This window comes from Lipophrys pholis (assembly GCF_963383615.2).
Source record: "Lipophrys pholis genome assembly, chromosome: 8".
NCBI lineage: Eukaryota > Metazoa > Chordata > Actinopteri > Blenniiformes > Blenniidae > Lipophrys > Lipophrys pholis.
Window position 1 is genome coordinate 9,555,979 of NC_137630.1, and position 21,304 is coordinate 9,577,282.

Here is a 21,304-nt window from a genome sequence, read left to right on the forward strand (position 1 = left end):
ATAGTTTGATGTGTATAAGGCTGGAGGCAGTTGGGTGAATGTGTGTTCTTCGAGGCCTCTCCGCTCTCCGTCCTGTTGCTGCCAGACGACTGTGGCACACACGCTGCCTCCACGGGACTTACAGTACAGTGTGTATACTGGCACTTAATCGTGGAAATACTCTTGTCAGAGGAAATTCACTTGGAAAACACACAGTCTTCAAAGGTATTTCTCCGTAACCACAGGGACTGATTTGATGTTTCTTTGAGGATTAAGCCTATTAGCTCACAGTGACGATTTTACAAATTGCAATGAGCCTTCGCGACGTTATTCAATACTCCTCAGTCCAGGTTGTCGACCTGATTGGGCAGGAGCAGAGGCAGCTCCATCCCAGCGTGCTCTGCGTCCAGCAGGTTGACGGCATCGGTGGCGGTAGCCGGGGGGTGGGTGGGGTCGGATGCCAGGGGTGAGGGGGGGCTGCTGGCGACGTTGGGCTCCCCCGAGTTGCGTAGGGAGAGGGAGAGTGCCGGTGACGGTCTCCTGGGCGAGCGCGTGGAGCAGCACGGCAGCAGCTTCCCCAGCGCGCGCTTGAAGTCCCTCATGAAGAGCGGGTAGATGATGGGGTTCATGGTGCTGTTGCAGTAGCCCAGCCAGGTGATGGCGTCAAAGAGCGCCAGCGGGACGCACTCGCACACGGCCTGTGTGAAGAGGGGGCATCATTATCATAACCCAACTGTGTGGGCATTTAATAGAGTAGATGAAATACAGCAAATTCTAATCTCCAGTGGGCCAGACTAATGAGATCTCTGTGTTAACCTTTGAATACTCCCAAGGGAGGTCATCTCATCTCTAATAGAAGTATAGATGGTATTCTGAATGCTGTCTATAAATCCACTGAAATTCTATGAGTTTAGTCAAACTTGGCTGAAGAAAAACCTTCCAAGGAATTGACACAAGATGAATTAATGTTGTTTAAAGTGCTACCTGATTGCGGGTAATTATTTACACTTTGCAGGGCTCGAATCCTCACCGGCCGGTTTCGGTTTGACACCCCTGGTTTGTGAATGCATCCAAGTATCCACTCATTCTTATGGTACAATAGTAAGCACAGTTTAGTGTCAATGCTTTACAACAGTTGTTTTCATTCTAACAAAGCGTTTTATTAAGGTAAAATCTCCTCCTGAATATTATTTTCCTTGGATGCAGGACATCCAAATAGCTAAATGTCCTTTTTTTAATGTCCTGAATTTGAATAAAGAAATATTGTGTTTCATCTGATGAATGAAGATGAACTGATGTCAAATGGAATTTGATGCTGTCGTTAGTCCGCAACCAACATTTACCGAACATGAAACTGTTGATTCATATTTGAAAGATGAATATTGCACCTCAAACATTTCTTTTTCAAATATACAAAAAAAAAGCTCTTAAAGTTTAAAGTCTTACATTTCCAAAAATAAAAATATCCTATCTTTCCATCTACTCTCCCTTCTTTTCCAACTAGCAAATGATTGAAGTCGGTGAACACGCTGGACAGGTGAATAGGAATGAATGAATTAAAGCATGCACATGGCATTTTATTCATTCAATTTTGGCTTCCAGCTTCTTTTTAGTGGTGCACCATCCTGCAAACATTTCTTTCTGCTTCACACAGACTTCAAAGACACTTTGTCGAGGGACCACAGGTAATTTTAAAAGCACTGCATGTTTGTCATGAAGGATTTGCATGCATTTGAATCTGTGTAAGGCTAAGACTGAGGGCTTGTTCCTTAACAGAGAGGAGTATTCCTGAAATCATTTGAAATGAATGTGATGTATTTTGAACAGCATCTCCTCGCTCACATCCAGATTGAACTCACTCAATCCAAACCTACACTGTGGATGTACACTACAGATACAAAGAGCAATGCAACGGACACACAAGTACTTGACTTTGTTTGCATTAAATCATTAGATTGATTACATTCATTCTCAAATGTGACGTTGTAAAGTGTCCCCATTGACTCAAAGTTACACCCTGGCTACATCTAACAAACAAAAACTGCCAATATTGTAATAATTTCTGAATGTAATAGAGCCAATATATTTCCAATAATGTATTAAGATAGTGAACGATTTTTTACAACCTTTATTGAGACTGTTGCAGTTTTTTTCCTCAATGAATGAATATTACAACCATTTCAATCACTATACCTGTTTTTTTATGCAAACTGCACAAAAAATCTTTGATATCCAAAAAATGCAGCCTTATTGATCTATTACCACATTATTGGCTGCAATTATAACGTTTTTGAAGGATTTCCTTTTATGATATTTCAATCATGAAAAATCTTATCCTATTATGGGCAAAATATTAGTATGATAATGGATCAAATATCTTATTACACTAAGTTATGTTATGGAATTTATTACATTACTTGTTGTCTTGCTACAACTAATGCAGCCCAAAGTTTACAAGCAAGCAAAGCTTCTTTTTAAGTAAATGGTTGCTGCACAGCTTTGTTGTTTTTTTTGTCAGTGGATGGAGAACTGAAGATTCACCTGCAGCTGCTCTAATCTCTTTCCAATAACTTTGATCAGATAAAACAAGACAATCACGGATTATTTGCTTTAACTGCTGCAGAAATCTGCTGCAGTTGCTGTTCACACATGATTACTGTGAGTTAAGTGTGTGTTTAGTTCTGATCAATTGATGTGAACTTATAGTTCGCTGAAACATTGCAGTCGTTGCACTTTGACTTTTGGCTTCAGCCTCGTTTGACCACGTTCCCACTGATTCGTTTTAATCATTGAGAGACCGTTTTACAAACGTCTTAGTTTTTTAATCACTTCAATTAAGCTGAGCAGTTAATGACATTCATTGTGTGTGCTGTGACAAACCCCAACCACAGTCTTATTATGGCTTCACAACAAATTAGCATTTGAAACATTTTTATATTGAAACAATAAAATCTGAATATGACAATTTTTTGTGTTTTGTTGATGTGTTTATTTGCACAAGGAGCCAAATCAATAAAGTCTGTGATCATAAATGCAGCATTTGTTATTGATATCTAGTATGCTTCCATTCATTCACACTTAATTTTTTTTTTCTCAATCTGTGAATTATTAGGTGATTATTATTGATTGGGGGACTTTAGGTAAGCTGGTAGCTGACCTTAGGAATCACCAAAAAATCTAGTGTATTGAATAGAACTGGTTCTACAAAGATGTACAAAGCAAGTAATCAATGCCGATACATTAAATCTGAATTCTGTGAATACAAACAGAACGCAATGATAGGCACATGTTTTATTCCAATGAGGACATATGGTGTCATGTGACTGTATGTGAGTGTTCCTGAGTCAATGTAGTGGTATCCTGTAGCTCAGGGGGTGTGAAACATAAGACCCGTGGACCAAAAGCCGCCCACCAGAGGCTCCAAACTGGCCCACCAGCCCATCAAACAAATTGTAGAAATTTCAAAGCAAAGTTTAACAGATTTCTGAAGAGTAGCGGACACAACTCAACTGAGATATTGGTGATGCTGCCATGAAAGCCAGAAACCCTGTTGCTCGAAGAAAGGTTGTCAGTGTGAGTTTATAAAAACATGCAGAATGCAACAGCTACGGGAGAAGTTTTTGGGGGGACATTTCGCACCACACAGTATCATTAAAATTGGCTTTATGTTGAGATAATCATAACGTAAAAAAGAATAATGAATTAAAAAACATTGATTTCAGCATCAATCACATTGTTCCCATATTAGTGCGAATAAAATATGTGTTAATGGCTTTCATGATTGCATAATTAATTACACCTCATGAAATCTCTATCGATTTATTAATTTTTTTGAGTGAATTTACTTTGTGAAAGGCCTTTTTCATTTTCTCCTTTCTTAACTAAATGGTATCTGTCCATCTTTTCTTTCATTCCCCGTGTGTTTGATCTTTGATGACACGGATCTTGAACGTTACCGCGAGGTTTAAAGTGCGGCCGTGAAGGAGGAGACAGCTGCTAGAGGAGAGCTTCCAATACTATCAAGATGAGACGGGGAGGCGGTGGGAATAGGGCAGAGGAGGTGGGGGGGGGAGTGTGTTTCACACACCACATTGAGTGTGAAAAGAAAGGAGAGCGCAGACACAGTCAAGTCTCTGTGCTCTGTGCTGTGCAGAGGAGAAGCGAGAGGGCACAGATGGGAAATCAAAATGACTGGATCATCGGGGGAAAAAAATAAATAAAAAAAACCAGGACAAGTGTCATTACCAATTTAGATTAAGCTGTTTTTTGACATTCATTTAGTCTCACTTAAGTTTTTCGCGGCCTCACTTTGTTTGTCAGCGATGACTAACGCGTGTATTCAGCCTAATAGGAATCAACAACTTTAAGAGAATAACAATTATGGATGATACTTTGGAAGGTTGTTTATGTGGCTTTGGGATGAGTCAGCCACACAAAGCTGAAATGCCAATCTATTTCCTCGTTAGATAGCTTGGCAAGTGCTGTGACGCCAAGGCTGGCCAATGCAAAAATAGATCGGTATCCAAGTGTTATTTCTCTCGTTCTTTCTTGCTTTTGCATTTACTTCACACTGTTTTTTTTTTTATTTATGCCCACCACACATATGAATTTGTGAGAAACCTCTGAATCACTGCGATATGAGAGCCGCTGCACTTGAAGGAGGACTGAGGGAGATGGCGAGGACACAGATCTTATTCCTCCACATCTCTGTGTCACTGTGTGTGTTAGCGGCAGGGCGCAGGCACTGACCTGAGCCATGTTGGTGACGAAAAAGGGGAGCCAAGCGCTGAAGAAGAGCCCCAGGAGGACGCCCAGTGTCAGACTGGCCTTCAGGGCCCTCCGGCCCTGCCTGTGAGCCAGGCGACGCTCGCTGGTCACCGACGGCTGGGAACAAAAGCAGGACCTTCACAACCCAGTGGAATAGACACAATGGAAATGCTCTACGACATCTGTTCGGTCGCCTCAACCAGACAACTGCCTCATTTTTCAAAACTAAATCTGACCTTTTCAATTGGACAATATGCTTTTCTCTACCTCTTCACCGCTCCACCTGTGAAGCAACAGGTGCTGGTAGGTGGAATCTTTGGACAAGATGAGCTAATTATCTGCTGGCTGCTTCAAAATATTCATCTTACATGAGACTGTCATCAGCTGTCTATAGCTTTATGTTCTTTGGAGAGATTACCTGCAAATAAACAAATGACAACACTGCCAAATATTAAAGACACAAATCGTCACTACTCGCAGGAGGTTCTCAACCATCTATCCTTCTTCTATGCTGCTTCTGTGAATTTAGGGACCCAATATAGAGTCACCAGTTATCATGCTTTTCTTAACTGTGAAAGGAAACATGAGGGGGGAATAAAACATGCATGCACGGGGATAACGTGCAAACTCTGCACAGAAAGATTGCGAACCTGGACACCAGGGATATTCTCTGTGTGATGAGAAGGAGTGAACCACTACAGTCCAGTGCAGCCAATTTCCGATGATTTTCAATACATGAAGTTTGTGTGAAAGATTTACACATAAATGATTTGGATTTGGTAAACCAGAAGCAATACATTTATAACATGTGACACATACACTTAAAAAAAAAATTCAATAGAATATTGATAATTATTTGTGACTGATGTTCGTAGTTGTTATTTAACGTGGAAATAATCCCCAAATTGTTGCCTATGTTGTCTCCTTTAATAACTATTCCAGAGTATTATTGATATTCCCGTCACTGTAATACTTTTCTCAGTATGTGAGTAAGTTAAATGTTTGAGTTTTACTGTGGATTTTAATCAAATGCTGTCACCTCTCCAACCAGGTCTCTGTTGTAAATAAGACTGTGTGTCTCAATGGGACTACCTGCGTTAATAAAGGCTAATGAGAAAAATAAAAAAATGGAGCTTTCCAGCCCTGACATCTTACATAAGTTATATTGAAGCAGTATCACGCTAAACTAATAGGGACGTCACAAACCAGGCTTGTTAGCCTTTAATGACTTCAAGCAGACGACGCGAAATTGTCCTTCTTGTTATGACGTTAAATATTTAACTCTGAGAACAAGAAGAAGATATCGCTTTAAAGTCAAGATCTGTGGGTTAAAGGGCCACGATGTGGAATATAAGTCATACCTCTGTTGTACACTGGGTGGCGTTGTTGAGTCATTTCAGTCTTTTTGTCAGTTTCGGCCTTGTGAGTAGGTTTGGTAGGTATAATAGGACTATTGTTTTATCTCGGTCTTTTATGGTTTCTTTTATATTCTACACAAACAATTCATAATGCACCTTCAAACTGTATCTGCTCATAAACATAACTCCTCGATTTCTATGAGTACTTGAGTATAACCTCCAGAAAGCTGAGGACGAGAACCTACTGCCATTATACTAGTCTCACTCATTGCACTCTTTTCTTTAACAATTCTACAGCTATACAATGAAAATCAATCCTTGCTACTAGAATATAAAAGGGCTGAATCGTGACGGCTCAGAACTGATCCTTAAAGATGAATCGACGTAGAAGTTACTGTGTTTGTGTTTAGTATGTGACAGACTATGTGACTTGCTTCTGACACTATATTTTCAGGGATTTCCAGGAAGACAATTTTCTTCTTTTTGTGTTTTGTTCAACATGCACTCTTCTTTTGTACGACCCCTTTTCAGTTCGATATTCTATCACATGTTTACAGGTTTTGTTCTGTGTTGTATAAATGCTTCTTCTCCACTTTCTCCTTGATGAAAATGAACAAATGTACTCACATATATGCAGCGTTTTTGTTGTTTGTATACATTCAGCTCTTTCAAGGTCAACATATAATGACATCTATTCTACTGTAAGATCACTTGTGTGATGAAAAATAAATCAATCTCTTCAATTCCAGCTGTCCTGAAGGTCGCTTATTCTTCAGCATTGAACATTTCTGTGGCGTATTCAAGCCTTTGTTTAATCTAGATGCAGTCGTGACACAGAAATCGAACCGGCGTCTGTTGTTTTGTATTTCTTACCGGTACATTCTGTGAGACCGGAGGCTCCTGGTGACTGCAGTCGTCTCCATCCGGCTGAGCCGGCCCCGGTGAAGGGGGCCGGGAGGGCTCTCCGAGAGAGGGGTGCGGGTGTGGTGGGTGGCTCAGTGCTGCCACCCTCTTCGCCTGCCTCCGTGCTGCTAACAGGATCCGGCAGTAGGTGAAGCAAATGGCACTGGAGGGTAAGAAGAAGGTGAGCACGGACGCCACCAGGGCGAAGGGCAGCGTGACCCGCAGCCGGCACTGGAAGGACAGGCCTCCTGACGGGGACAGCTGGAAGTAGGATTCTGGGTAGAGTCTGTCCAAGTACGAGCTGATGTTGCCGACGCCGACCCCAGGAACAGACGAGTGGCCGCTACCGTGGCCTAGGCTGTGCCACTTCATCTCGATGGGCAGGAACGAGGCGAGCGCCGCCAGCCCCCACGCTGCCCCGACGAGGAGCAGCGCCCGAGGAGGGGTCATCCTCTGCTTGTAGCGCAGCGGCGAGATGATGAACAGGTAACGGTCCAGGCTGATCACGCACAGGTTGAGGATGGACGCGCTGCAGCACATGACGTCAAAGCAGAGCCAGACGGGGCAGAAGGCCGGCCACAGCACCCAGGCGCCGCACAACACATTGAGCATGGCCGGTGGCATGACCACCAGGGCCACCATGAGGTCGGAGAAGAACAGAGACACCAGGAAACAGTTTGAGGTGCAGCGCAGAGAGCGATGGGCAAACACTAGGGCGATGAGCAGCATGTTGCCACAGATGGTCATGAGGATGATGGCGGTCAGCATGAACGCCAACAGCCACGGGCCGCTGCCCGTGATGTTCCAACTGCTGGTGGTGGGAGAGCTGCCACTGTTGTTTCCCACAGAGGCAGACAAGTGAGAGTCGGCCATGGCGCCCATCGGTGACTCACGATAAACCGGCTCTTGAAGGTTCTCGTCCACTAAATGCTGCTGACTTTAACTCGATCTCCTTCCCGGCGACAGCTCACAGTTAGGGGACGCTGATGAATAAAAAGATGCCGCTGAGTTCTTGAAAGGAGAATCCATCCAGCACGATGCTCCATGGAGAAATCCCTCCATTATCCTGGTCTCACTTCCACACAGTTTCTCTCATCTCTCCATGCCGGCTGCTTTGTTCCTGCCACATGCACTGCTAAGAGCCAGAATGAGGCATTCGGGTGCTGACTGAGGCTTTCGAAGCAGCATGTCACAATGACAGGCACTGGAGGAGGGCACAAAGTGAGATAAGCCTTGACTTGGCAGACGGGAGATGTGCCGGCGAGAGGACCCACTGTAGACGGAGAGAGCGATGACCAATCCTCAGAAATCCACCTTCCCTCACAGAAGTGGAGTCCTTCGCCGGGCAGGAGCTGTGCAGCCTCGCAGGAGTCCTTTCATTCTGGGAAACAGCACAAAGGAGCAGAAAACCAACACAGAACTCTGCAGCCTTCATTTGCGAGGACGGCTGTGTTCTTAAGTGCTCTACAGGTATCACTTGTCCTTGTAACGCTGCCTTTACATCCCTCGCTCCCCGCTAATCCCTGTGTCGGCCACTCCAGCGTGACTCCCAGTCCGAGCGCACGGCTACTGAGAAGGAGCGTGTCAAAGCATTGAGCTGTTAATGCATAAGCATGCACAAACACAGCCAAGATATGCTAATTCTGCATCATGGGAGCCAGTGTGGGAGGTCTTTTTTCCTTGTTTGGTCGTGGTGTTGTTAACCGCTGAGGTACAACTACTAACACGTTACAAGAAGCTCATAGAAATGAATGTTACATTATTTGATCCAAGGACTGTGTTTGATTTCTCCAGGCTGATTCATTTTTCTTAAACTTTCCTCAACGTTTCACCTCACAAATAATTCAATAAATCTTTCTTTAATACCTGAAGATATCTACTGCAGGTCAGTCTTCCGTCCTACACCATTTCACCATTTGATCCGTTTTGTTAATTTACTGTTGGCACAAGTTAGCTTGCAAATGACTTATATGAAAATCTGAATAATATATTAGATAGACAAATACATTAAAACATTGTTTTTTTAAAGCGATGTAAATATTTGAGGCCACATGTTCAACAGTCGATGTGAGGAGCAACAGTGCCAATTCATTTTCGGTGGTTCAGATATAAACTCAAATTTAACAAGTTAAACTTCAGAATTTTTACTTCAGAAACAATAGTCAGGCGATACAGCAGGCAGCAGCAAACTTTTTCTCACTTTCCACCAAATTTAATTTACTAGAAGCTACAAAATATATTTAAGGTTTAAAATAAGAAGATTGGATTTTTTGTGACAACAATTTACCTCAACTTTTAAATTGGTTTGGTTTTTTCTTTTTGCAGGAATCCATCTTTAGCTATTTTCGCTGTTATCCATGATCGCTATTGTAGCAATTTACAGTTTTGACTTTGAGTTTAAGATTTTATTATTTTTTCACTGTGTTTGTTGATTATCTTTTCAAGTGGTTTACCATGCAACTATCTGAATAATTTTACCCACTTTAGTTGTTTTGGCTCTTTTAGTCTTTTTAACTTATTTCCCCCTATTTTATGTCACTTTTCCCAGTTTAAGATGTTTTAGCATTTTAGCAATTTTTGTTTTTCTGCAATTTCTTTTATTGTAATTTTAATCCTTTTAGCTTTTCTTTGTTATTCTTTGTTGCATTTTTTTTTTTTTTTTTAGCAGTTTTGGCTTTTCAAGCTCTTTTTTGTTGTTGAATTTTTTGCCATTTTAGCTTTTTATTACAATTTTAGCTTTGCAAATTTAGTCATTTTATGTTTTTTATGCTATTTTTGTACTACAATTTCAGCTTTTTAAGTAAATTTTTTATTACAAATTTAGCCATTTTAGATTTTTACAAGCTTGTTGTTTTTTTTAAACAATTTGTCATACTATGTTTGTTGCAATTATACAATTTTACCAGTTTTAGGCTTTTCATACATTTCTTAATTGCATTTTTAACCATTTCTTTCTTGCAAATTCCGGCATTTTAGCTTTTTGGAGCTGTTTTTTCATAACAAGTTTTATCTATTTCATCTTTCAGCCATTTATAGCCGAGTGAGTCCTTTTGAAAATATAGTCTATAAAGATATTTATATACATTTTAGTCCACAGATGTACACAGTTCTTGAAGATGACTAAAGCAGCATGTTCACCTAATATTTGAGACGGTGACAGGGTAGAAAAACAGCAGCAGTCTCTTCTGTGCTGCTGCATTTCAACATGAAACATATGAAGCTGTGGATTCTAATGCCCCCTCAAACTGACTAATCTCCATCATCACTCTGCCAACCCTCTGACCCCAGCTCACCCACACTAAGCCCACCACCTTATGGGACAGCTCATAACCAAAAATAAACTTGAAGACCTCCTTTAAGTGCCTGTGTGGTCCTTCATATCCCCTTTTGTTATGCTATGCTCAATAATTCTCAGCGTTTCGAAGAATTCAAGCCGTCACTCTTCTCTTTGGTTCTTATGAGCATTTTATTAAATAAACACAGACTGTCCTGATCAGGCACATACAAACAGACTCATACATGGGAGGGATCCAAACTGTAGAACAGTGCAAATGGTGACGGGAGCAGACCGCGGCAAATCAATTAAAAATAAAGACAGTCCCTTCATGTCCCGCAGCTATTGCTCCTGTTGAAGAAAAATAAACAAAAAAAACAAGTTAGAAGAATGAATGTGATATTTAATGACATACTGGGTTTGAATTGTTCAAATCTAAGCCAACCTTTTGACTCCTGTGCTGCAGGTAATGGGCCCTCAGGTCGTTCTGACAGTTGGCGTACGCCATGCCGAGTCCCGTGCCCGCGCCCAGCGAGATGGGCCACGTGTGCCCTGCAGACGACACAGACCAGACGTCTCAGAGAAGCATTTTCGCCAATCAGACACAGTGTGTGTGAAATGCTTTTGTCACACTCGGCTTTGTTCTATTGTTTCAGAGGACAGGTGTTGTTGATGCTCCTCTGTCCACTAAAGGTGCACAATTTCTCACTTACAAAAGAAAAAGTCACACTGCATTATCTGTTCAATTAAACCAATACACAGCATCTGAATGTTACATTTCCATAAAAGACGCGTGTTAGTTTTTGTTCAGCATTAGGGATCGTTCACATTCAGGTGGTAAATGAAGTATTTGTTACGGTGGTTAAGTTGATTTTCCAGAGATTTATTCTTCAGTATTTCTTTTCCTGACTTTTCACTCTTACTTCCTACATGTAAAGACAAATATTTGTACTTTCACCTGCTGAAGTCCGATTGAAGTCTACGAATAAAGAATCAGAGCAGCATTTTAGCATTAGCTGAGGGATTAATATGGGCTTTAGGATTAATTGAAGCTGTTGTGAGAGTAAAAGAATAGGTTTTTGGTGGTTCTAGCATTAGCGCTAGCATTATCTTGGTCATTAGTTTAAACAACAGTGAAAACTGTTGCCACCAGTGAAGAGCATTTTTTTATTTTAAACAGTTTTTAACCTTAGCTTAGCGTTAGCAAACATATTTTAATGGAATTTATAACGTTTAGAATCAAGCCAGGCCACTCTCAGTTTTTTTATTTGGGAATAAAAAAATTTTACTTCTGACTTATGGTGATGGTACGAGTTGAATTATGATTGTGTGAATGCTAAAGATTAATGTGAAGTATCCACACCGATGAACAATCATTATAAAGACGAACAGTACATGTGCAGAACCAGAGCCACCAAGACATAGAGGTTCAGGATTCCTTGAAAAGACATCAAAGGTAAAAAAAGTTGAACTTGTACTTTCCCACAAGCATTCATACTTTTATTGAAGTGGAGAGTGGAAGAACTTTTTCCACCTCTATCAAACTGCAGCTCCATGTTTGGTCTACTGCTTGCAGCTCTGCTTCTCCTCTCTAGGATCTCTGAGCAACGAGCAGTACAGCAACAAATCCGATCAAAGTACTCACGTTTGAAGAACAGAACTGAAAACACCACTCCTAATCCCAACCCGGTACCTGGAAATCAAAGGGGGGGGGGGGGGGAATACAGCCACAATGAGACAGAGATGACCACAATTGTGACCTTAAAGCTATTAAAAGCACCGGAAATCTGCAAGCATTTAATACAAATAGGTACATATCGACAGTGTGAAAAAATGAGAAATGATATAATTGTAATAACTATTGTATTTCTAACACAGTAACAATCTGTGGAAATAATTTCAGTTATTTGACAAAAAAAAGAAAAAAAAGTTTTGCCTTGTGTCATAAATTGACAGACTCAAAATCATTCATTCCTCCACTAATACTTATATATTGCTCTTTATTTATAGAGTACAAACATGGTTTCATACTTCAAATCAATAAAAACTGTGGATGAAAGTAATAAAAAAAACAAAAGTAGGTTCAAACTGGGTCAAAGAAGAGGGTGTGCAGTTATTTTTGTACAACTCTCAAAAGACATCAACCTCAGGCCCGTTTACACAACAACGTTTTCTATTAAAACTCCTATTGCATTTTAGGTGTCTGTTTACATGACAACGTTCCCTAAAGCCACTGAAAACACAACTTTTTGAAAGTGGCTTCCAAGATGGAACTTAAAATGCTTTGACTCTTTGTATATGAAGGGAAACTAAACTTGCAGATGAACAATAACAACAATGTTTGCCTCCAGAGTGTCACGACTCACAGTCCATATTCTCCTGGGACTTGGTAGTTTTATAGCAGAGTCACCAGTAATAACAATACAATTCCGTCTGTATGAATGTCTGTGTCCTCATGGTTAAGGTTTATAGGGTATTGTTCCCTCTGCACGTGTGTATAGTTTCATCACAAACACAACCAACAGCGCCAACCCCTGGCCTGGCACGCTAACTACATTCCTGCTGTTTCGGTATAAACATGAAACTTTCCTGAAATGAAAATGCAAAAACACTGTGTTTTCACTTGAAACAATGTCATGTAAATGGGCCCTGTGTCTACTAATATAGTGCAGAGCTACAGCTGATTGTTTTAATGTATTTTCAGTCAGCGTACCACATACATCTTATTTTCTGATGCAGTTTGTAATCTAAGCATCAGAAACTAAGAGAATGCAAGTTTACTGAATGATTTCTTTGTTGTAACAATGCATTTTGAGCATTGGTGGATTCAGAGTCCTACTGTTTGTTACATGAACACAATATTTAAAAATGCCAATATGTCTCCTTTCTTCAGACATTTCAAGCATAAAAGGTTGGTCAGCATGGGTTTAATCCATATACCCCATACCAACTGCCCATCCCACAAATGCTTTCAAATGATTGATCTTTAATCCAAGCACTAGGATATATATTAATTGTTTCATATGACCTGAAAACTACTACGAAATCATGTTATTTCACTGTAGTGGGTATAAAAACATTGGCATCTGCCTGTTATCCAGGTTTCACTGACAGGAGAGTTTATATTCTGTCAGATTATACCAATCAAGTCGAAAATATGGCAGTTTAAGACAATTAATAAGTTTAAAAGTTTGACAGAATAACAACAGAATGTAATTTAATTAAGCCTACTTCATGTCCACCCATCAACATTTACAATGGAAAATATGAGCTTTTACAGGACAGGAGCGCATAACAAGCACATAACAGGCATTATTCATTAAGATTTTTTCTTAACAATAAAATCCGTAATGTTTGATTAATTGTAATTAAAAAGTTATAGTTTTCTTGCTGTTCATTCATGTGTCCTTTGCTAGCGGCTAGCTTGTTAGCCTCCCGTCAAGTCAATGACAGCAGTGGACTTCAGGGCAAACTGCTGCTTATTCCTTCCTCATTAATGTACAGAACCGCGTCCTTACAGGAGGAAGACTGAGGGATATTTACCGAGTTTAATGGCACCGTCTGCCAGGCACCGGTCCCACTTTTTCCCCAGCTCCTTCTCAGACATGCTAAATGTTGGTTTGAGTCCGGTGTTGCGAAATAACTCGTGTCCCTGTTTACTGTTGACCGACTTCCTTTTGCGACCGTCGTTGCTGGTGTTAAAAAGAGGTCCACAAAATGTAGGCCACCTCAAAACTTTATTGGAAATGTTCAACTGTGTCCATCAGGATGAATACGGATTTCTGCTTGGTTTATAAAATGTTCAGTTTGTCGCTGTAACAACGGACGCTAAAAGAATTCGGCCATCAGTTAACAGGGAAACCAAACAATCCAGAACACCGGCTCGAAGTGTCAACCGCAGCTCTGTTGCTGCTTTCAAGTACCCTCGTAAAATAGTAAAGTGATGAGAAAATGAAGACAGTCTGACTAATTTTGTAAGCTTTATCGGGATTATCGTGCTCCTTTCGAAACACAAAAACAGATATGATACATTATAAATTAGGTTTTTGGTTTGTATGGGTGCAATAAATCAAAATAAAGCAAATATGATTGGTACAAGCTCAAATGTGAAATGACTTGTCCCTGAAGTTTGAACTTTGTTTAGTAAACATACTTTTTGTAATCGTACAGTCACTTTTAAAAATCTCTATATGTTGTAATTGTTGTTGGGGTTTGATTGTTTTTGAAACGTACAATAAATGCAGATAGGAATACTATTTTACGGCTTGTGAACGCAACATTATGTCAAACCTCGCGATGAATGGCACAAAACGCTCAAATGCCGCCCCCTTGTGGTTAATAAATTACACTGCCCCAAATACCTTGACGCATACGTGCACATATGAGATGAACACAATATTATTTTAACATATAAGGCACATAACTACCAGACTCTATCACTAAACTAGGTTATTGTTTTGTTGCTTACTGAAGGTTCCTACATTTCCTAAAAGCAAAAATTGGATTCAGAGCTTTTGCTTAGAGGCTCATAGTTTCAGTCATTGAGGTTAACATAATCTCGACTTTGTAGATCAGGCCGAAAACCTTCATAACTCAGTTAAGAGCTGGTTCACTCCACCTTGGAATGTTTTCTAGTTGAGCTACTTTTGCTAAGCAATCTTTATTATTTATACCATCACATGTCAAAAATATTCAATCCCTCTGTGCACAAAATTGAGTCACACATTGTTTTTTTATTGCAAAGATTCTGAATTAAATTTCATTTGACACAAATCAGTACACTGTGAAGTCATTACAGCACGTTCACCTTATTAACACTGATTTCCTGAGATGACACTTTACAGTTTCTGACAACAAACACACGGTGCGATTCACACTAAAACGTTGGCATGTCTTGATATTGTCACAACTGATTGGTGCGGCGTGCCGTCGGCTGGTACACGTCACTGAAAACTAGAAAAATGCACAGAATCAAGGTGCTACATGAGAAAAATCACGTGATCTCTACAGAGTGACGAAACGCATCAAGTCCAGAAAACGAGAAACAGCCACTTACAAAAGGTTTCACTGTCACCCCTCAGCAGGCAAACTGTGTGACACAGCCAGAGTCATCCTCTCAGCAGCGAGCAAGACTTCCAGTGGACTCACAGGAGGAGGAGGAGTGTTAGTGACTGTTTTACTCATCGTGACTGTGCGTGTGTGAACAGCAAAGGGACGCCGAGGAGGTAGAAACGGTGTCCGAGTCGAGTGAACATATCTTTGGACAAAAAAACTAAACCGCTCCCCTTTGCCTTTACTCCGGTGAAATGATAAGCGTGAGAACCAAAGCTCCTGTTCCCTCCAGCACGCGTTAACCAACGTGAACAAGCACATCGTCCAGATGCGATGGTGTGGTCAGGTGGACGTCACTGGCAACAGTGTGCGAGATGTGCTATTTGACTGCATATGTGTTTTTAGAAAAATAAGAATATTCAGAATGTGGCGGTGAACACATGAGGACACCATCGACCCTGTCGCCTGGTCCTCAGAGGACTTCTTTTATTTGCCCCACCCACAGTTCAGTCTGAAGCTGCTCGGATCACTCCTGGGACGATGGCTGAGAGTGTTCTCCTTGGTCTGACGCTGGTTCACTTGTTGCTGCTGCTCCATCTGTGGCTTCTGCTGCTCCATCTGTGGCTTCTGCTGCTCCATCTCTTGCTGCTGCTGCTGCTGCTCCATCTGTGGCTTCTGCTCCACCTGTGGCTTCTGCATCTTTTGCTGCTGCTGCTGCATCTCTTGTGGCTTCTGCTGCTCCATCTGTGGCTTCTGCTCCATCTCTTGCTGCTGCTGCTCCATCTCTTGCTGCTGCTGCTCCATCTGTGGCTTCTGCTGCTCCATCTGTGGCTTCGGCATCTCTTGCTGCTGCGGCATCTCTTGCTGCTGCGGCATCTCTTGCTGCTGTGGCATCTCTTGCTGCTGCGATGGTTACTGCAAAGTCCGGCTGGCTGGATTCGTCTCTTTCTGTCTTCACAGAGCTCTTACTGATGGTCAAAAGGTCTCTCAGCTCCTTGTTCTCAATCTGAAAGAGACCAGGGATATTGTAATAATTGATATTGTATAACTGTATTGCAGGTTTTAAGCTTTAGAAGCTCTATAATCAGTCATATTCCACCAAGTCGCACACAGACACACACTGGGATGACAATTTTCAACGTCCCATTGTTCAGTTATTTTCTTTACCACACCGGTGAGGCAGGAGTGAACAGACAGACTCAAACACTGAATTTCCAGTCAATCTACTAGCAGTTTATTGATGGTTTATCTGAATCAAGCAAAATAATAATATACCAGGGTTTCGCTTTAGAGTTCCTTTGTCCTAGTCGTCCGTTTGCTTCCTACTTCCTGTCACCTACGCCCACTAACCTGTGTCTAATTACCACCACCATGTCTCTCTCAATTTATGTTAATATTATGTGGCTAATCTTTGAGAGAAACAGTTTCACGCAAAGCTGAAAGGACGTTATAAAAATAGTCTTTGAATTTAAATATAGTCTCTGTGTGTTGAGTTGTCATTAATTCTGTGGTTTTCCCTGAATAAATATCCATTACAAGCTTCAGTGTTCAGTAGAAAAAACAATGCGATTAATTGCAATTAATTACAGAAAATTGTGCAATTAATTAGTTACATTTCTTTTAATCGATTGGCGGCACTTAGTTTTGTTATATTATCTCTGTTAGTGGACATAAGGAAGATGTGGTTTTTTTTGCTAAACGTGGAGAGAAACTGTTCACCCAAAGCTGAAAGAAAGTTATAAAAATTGACCTAGAATTTGGATATACTTGTATATAAGTATTTTAAACACTAAATTTACTTATACGTGGGTTGAGTCTACATTAGCTTTGGGCTGAAGAAGTTATTTAGGTTGTTGTTGTTATAAATATCAGATTTTTGGGCATTCATGTGAAAAGCTTACAGAGAAAACTCATTGTTTCGTGAAACAGTGAACTCAGACATCTGATTTGCTCTTGAAAGATTTCAGAGGATTTGATGCTCAGGACACTGCCACCGAAGCTGAGCAGTGAACACCGAAGCCGTCAAAAACACGCGTTCCAACAGAATATGGCACAACTTTCCCTGGATTAATTGCAGTGGCTATATAACGTAGCACCAGGTGGAAACGCTCTGGTCTCCTACAGGTGCCATGAAATCATGTTTCTGTTAAGCGCATGAATAAATAAATACTTCATTAGTGGAAACAAATACACATGTTAGGTGATGTTTTGCGCAGCAAGTCGGTGTGGAGCAGTGTTCTGAATGTGTTAATCAAATGAGCTGAAGCTGTAAGTATGAGTGTCGTCGATGACGTGCTCCGCCGAGCTCACCTCGAGCTGAGCCAGCCTCTCCCGAACAGAGCAGTAGTGCTGATCGTCCACCTGCACCGCTCTCCTCATCACCTGGCCCATCTCGCATATCCGCTCCACCTGGCTCTGCACCTCCTGCACCACAACCACACAGCAAATTCTTTCAAAGACCTAAAAAGGCTGAGAGTCGCATCAAGGCAAATCCATCCTGCATACTTTGGCGTGGTCCTCATGGAGACTGAGAACAGGTTTGGTGTCCAGCTCCTTCTTGGCCATCATCAGCTGGAGCATCTGTTTGCGGTAGCGACCCATGATCAGCTCTAACGTGTACTGGTGTTCCTCAAGAGACAGCCACAGCTCTGCAGGGGCAATCAATAACAGATTAAAGAATCAATAACGCAGCAAACATTTCGCGTGACTTCAGTGTACTTTGTACTTGACTCGTCTTTCCTGATCCTACTATTTACTAAATAAAGAGGAAAAACCTCTTTTTAAGGGTGCGCCATATTAAGATTAATAAACTATCAATCGATCTCCTAGGAGGGGAAGGAAAGTCTTAAGTCAGGATAAAAGGGATTTGTAGGGTTTTTTTGTTTTTGTTTTTTGAATATGACGTATCTATCAGACGAAATGTCATCAACTTGAACAAAGACCACACATTTTGTCATGATTCTCCAAACTTGATCATTTACTAATTTTGCCAGCTCACAGATACACGCCGGCTACAAAAAAGAAATTTTACAGCAAATAATACAAATTTCTAGAATTACTAAGAAGTTCATTTCCAATGGCAGTGAGCAGAAAGAAGAATGATCATACTATATCTGCCTCTTGTAAACACATTCAAGACAAGAAGAGCGTCCTTCACTGATCTCAGGTGAATGTTTACCTTTGTTTTCCTGCTGGAGCTCTTTGATTTGAGTGTTTTCCTGAGTCAAGAGGACGTGAGGCTTGTATTTCGTGAGCTCCTGGATCTCCGAGTTGTCTTCAGTGTGCTGGTGGGTTATAGAAAATCTCGTGTTATTGTGATTCCTGACTTCAGTTCATGAGTTTCTGGGAGTCTCGTCCTTACCTTGTCGGGGAGAGCATTCCCCACCTCTCTCATGCTCTGCACTCTCTGGCTCAGGGCCCCGGACTGCTCGATCAGGCCCTCTGCGGCCGTGTCGTGCTCCTTTAGCCGGTCGAGGAGCGTCCGAGCATCGCCCAACACTTTCTCCAAAGTGCAGGCCATTTACTGGATGCTCTGCTCCGGTGTGTTTGTGTGTGTGTCAGGTATCTGAACACAGAGAGCTCGGCTTGGATTAAAAAAAAAAAAAAACCCTCGTAGCGGCAGATTACAGCCACTATACAGCTTCAGGGAGCCGACAGCAGACTTCCGACAGACGAGCACATACGCCGGCTGGACTTTTATAATAGTCTGCGGATTGAAAAAAGCTGGTAAGAAAGACACAAACAACACAAATCCACTTTTTGTTGTCAAGTCTGTGGTTTCCGCATAAAACAAGATCCTAACACGTCACTTCCGCTTCTTCTTCTTTTTTATGGCGGTTGGCCAACAATGAATTGATGCGTTACCGCCACCTACTGGTATGGAGTGTGGATCAAACTGACTTATCCTTCCCTTTCAAAAAAATAAAATAAAATAAAAAAATATATTATATCCTGCCCACAAACTTACTCTGCCGAGGAAACTCAGACATAAACTGATATACCTTACTCCCTGAGTGCTGCTATAGTATACTTGTGAGATTTAAAGGTTCCTTATTATTTCCCAACTTCCTGATCCACCTGTGTCTTGCTGTTTCGTATCCCTGACAATGTATCATGACATGTTCCACTATTTCCGGTTGCCTCCACTTCCCACATTCCCCTGTATTATGTTTCCCTATTCTGGCTAGTGTATAGTATAGTTCAGTGCAGTGTGTCCAAACCTGAGTCTTGATATTATTGTTTCTTCTCTTCTGTTCCGTCCTGTGCTTCACATTTCCCCCACTTTCCTTTGTATTGTGTAGTACCACCGTCCCGACTTCTCTTCCTCGCACTGCTTTTGCCACTTACTCCTCAATCTTTGTTTGATTATGCTCTTGATTTCCGATTTACTAATGTCAACTGCCAAATCAATTGCCTCTGTTGTTTGCTGCCTCCTTCACTGCCTTATCTGCTGCCTCATTCCCTTTCAGCCCAATGTGTGCCGGTACCCATAAAAACACCACTGTGATCCCCATCATTTTAATTCTGTATAATGTTTGTTGCACCTCTATCAAAATGTCTGGCCTGCTGTTTGAGTGACTATACGGTAGACTTTTGAGTGCCGCACTTGAATCAGAACAAATCACTGCTCTTAATGGTCTTGTCTCTTCCACCCACTGTGCTGCCAATACAACTGCCACCATTTCTCCAGTATACACAGACTTCCCCACTGATCCTTTTTTCCTACTGTGACCTGAAATTCTGGAACAATAAAAGCTACCTCTGACTTGGATGAGTTCTTTGATGTGTCTGTATATATCTGGATGTAACTGTTGTATCCATCGATGTATGCTAGTACTCTCTCAGGATTATAAACAAATTCTTTATCCTTACTCTTCTTTGCTAATAGTGTGAGGTCGACTGTGGTACTTGGCAGTATCCAAGGTGATATAAATGGCGGTGGCACTGTTGGACTGATACATACATGTGCTATTTCATCTTCTTTTGTTTTCTTTGTGATTGTCCATCCAAAACCTTTTGTGTCCCTTTTCCCTTTTTCCCAACACGGTCCTAAACTGCATTTTGTTGGATGATGTTGACTTTGCCCCTGAAGCTTGACCCAAAACACCAGTGATAACTGCGACCTCCTGATCTCTAATGGCATTTCTCCCATTTCCACCCGTAGTGCTGCGGTTGGAGTTGTTTAAAATGCCCCTGGACATATCCTCAGAGCTTGATACTGAATCTTGTCCAGCTTTTCCAGAAGAGTGCTTGCTGCTGATCCATATACTACTCACCCATATCACATTTAAAACTTTTTTACATTTGTCCACCACCTTTTGAATACGTACTCCCCATGTGACTTCCTCATCAAACCAAATTCCTAAACACTTACAGTGCTTCACCCTCTCCAATTCTTGATTGTATAAATTTGATTTAACTGTGTTCCCAATTCTTTTCCTTGTAAAAACTACCACTTGTCACTTTGTCTTGTCCACTGAGAATTTATAATCCCATTTATAGGACCACTCCACCATTTTTGTGAATGCGCTTTGTATGCTTTTAACAATAACTCCCAGATTCCTTCCCCTCTTCCAAATAGTCCCATCATCTGCAAAGAATGATTCCCCCATTTCATTTTCTATCCCCATAACTATTTCATTTATCATTATAGGTAACAACAGTGGACTCACTATGCTCCCTTGAGGTGTTCCATTTTCAACACTAATTTTCCTTGAATATTTATTTCCTATTGTCACTTGTATAAATCTCCCCCTTAAAAAATCCCACCTGTACATATGCCCTTTAATCCCTAATTTCCAACGTTTTATTATTAAGCCCTCCACCCATATCATATCATATCCCTTCTCTACCTTCAAGAATACTGCTGCCACACTTTCTCGGTTTATCTGTACCTTTCTCACCTCATGCTCTCAACTGGATCCAAAATACTTCTCCCTCTTCTAAAACCACCCTGAAATTTGGATATGTC

General features: G+C 41.2%; 3 protein-coding genes across 3 annotated transcripts; all 3 read right to left on the reverse strand.

The window, feature by feature from the left end:
- Positions 1 to 320: 320 nt before the first annotated feature.
- Positions 321 to 7,880, reverse strand: htr6 (5-hydroxytryptamine (serotonin) receptor 6; the record flags this gene model as incomplete). The annotated part of the gene is made up of 3 exons (XM_080470106.1): positions 321 to 677; positions 4,729 to 4,863; positions 6,978 to 7,880. 3 exons carry the CDS (start codon positions 7,878 to 7,880, stop codon positions 321 to 323), a joined length of 1,395 nt encoding a protein of 464 aa, XP_080326232.1.
- A 2,577-nt stretch (positions 7,881 to 10,457) lies between these two features.
- micos10 (mitochondrial contact site and cristae organizing system subunit 10) lies at positions 10,458 to 14,186 on the reverse strand. The gene is made up of 4 exons (XM_080470109.1): positions 13,825 to 14,186; positions 11,927 to 11,974; positions 10,727 to 10,833; positions 10,458 to 10,632 (listed from the first exon to the last, which is right to left on the reverse strand). Exons 1-4 carry the CDS (start codon positions 13,886 to 13,888, stop codon positions 10,624 to 10,626), a joined length of 228 nt encoding a protein of 75 aa, XP_080326235.1. The 5' UTR covers positions 13,889 to 14,186; the 3' UTR covers positions 10,458 to 10,623.
- An 800-nt stretch (positions 14,187 to 14,986) lies between these two features.
- Positions 14,987 to 19,165, reverse strand: sike1 (suppressor of IKBKE 1). The gene is made up of 5 exons (XM_080470107.1): positions 18,695 to 19,165; positions 18,512 to 18,617; positions 17,839 to 17,981; positions 17,644 to 17,757; positions 14,987 to 16,339 (listed from the first exon to the last, which is right to left on the reverse strand). Exons 1-5 carry the CDS (start codon positions 18,851 to 18,853, stop codon positions 15,860 to 15,862), a joined length of 1,002 nt encoding a protein of 333 aa, XP_080326233.1. The 5' UTR covers positions 18,854 to 19,165; the 3' UTR covers positions 14,987 to 15,859.
- Positions 19,166 to 21,304: the final 2,139 nt, after the last annotated feature.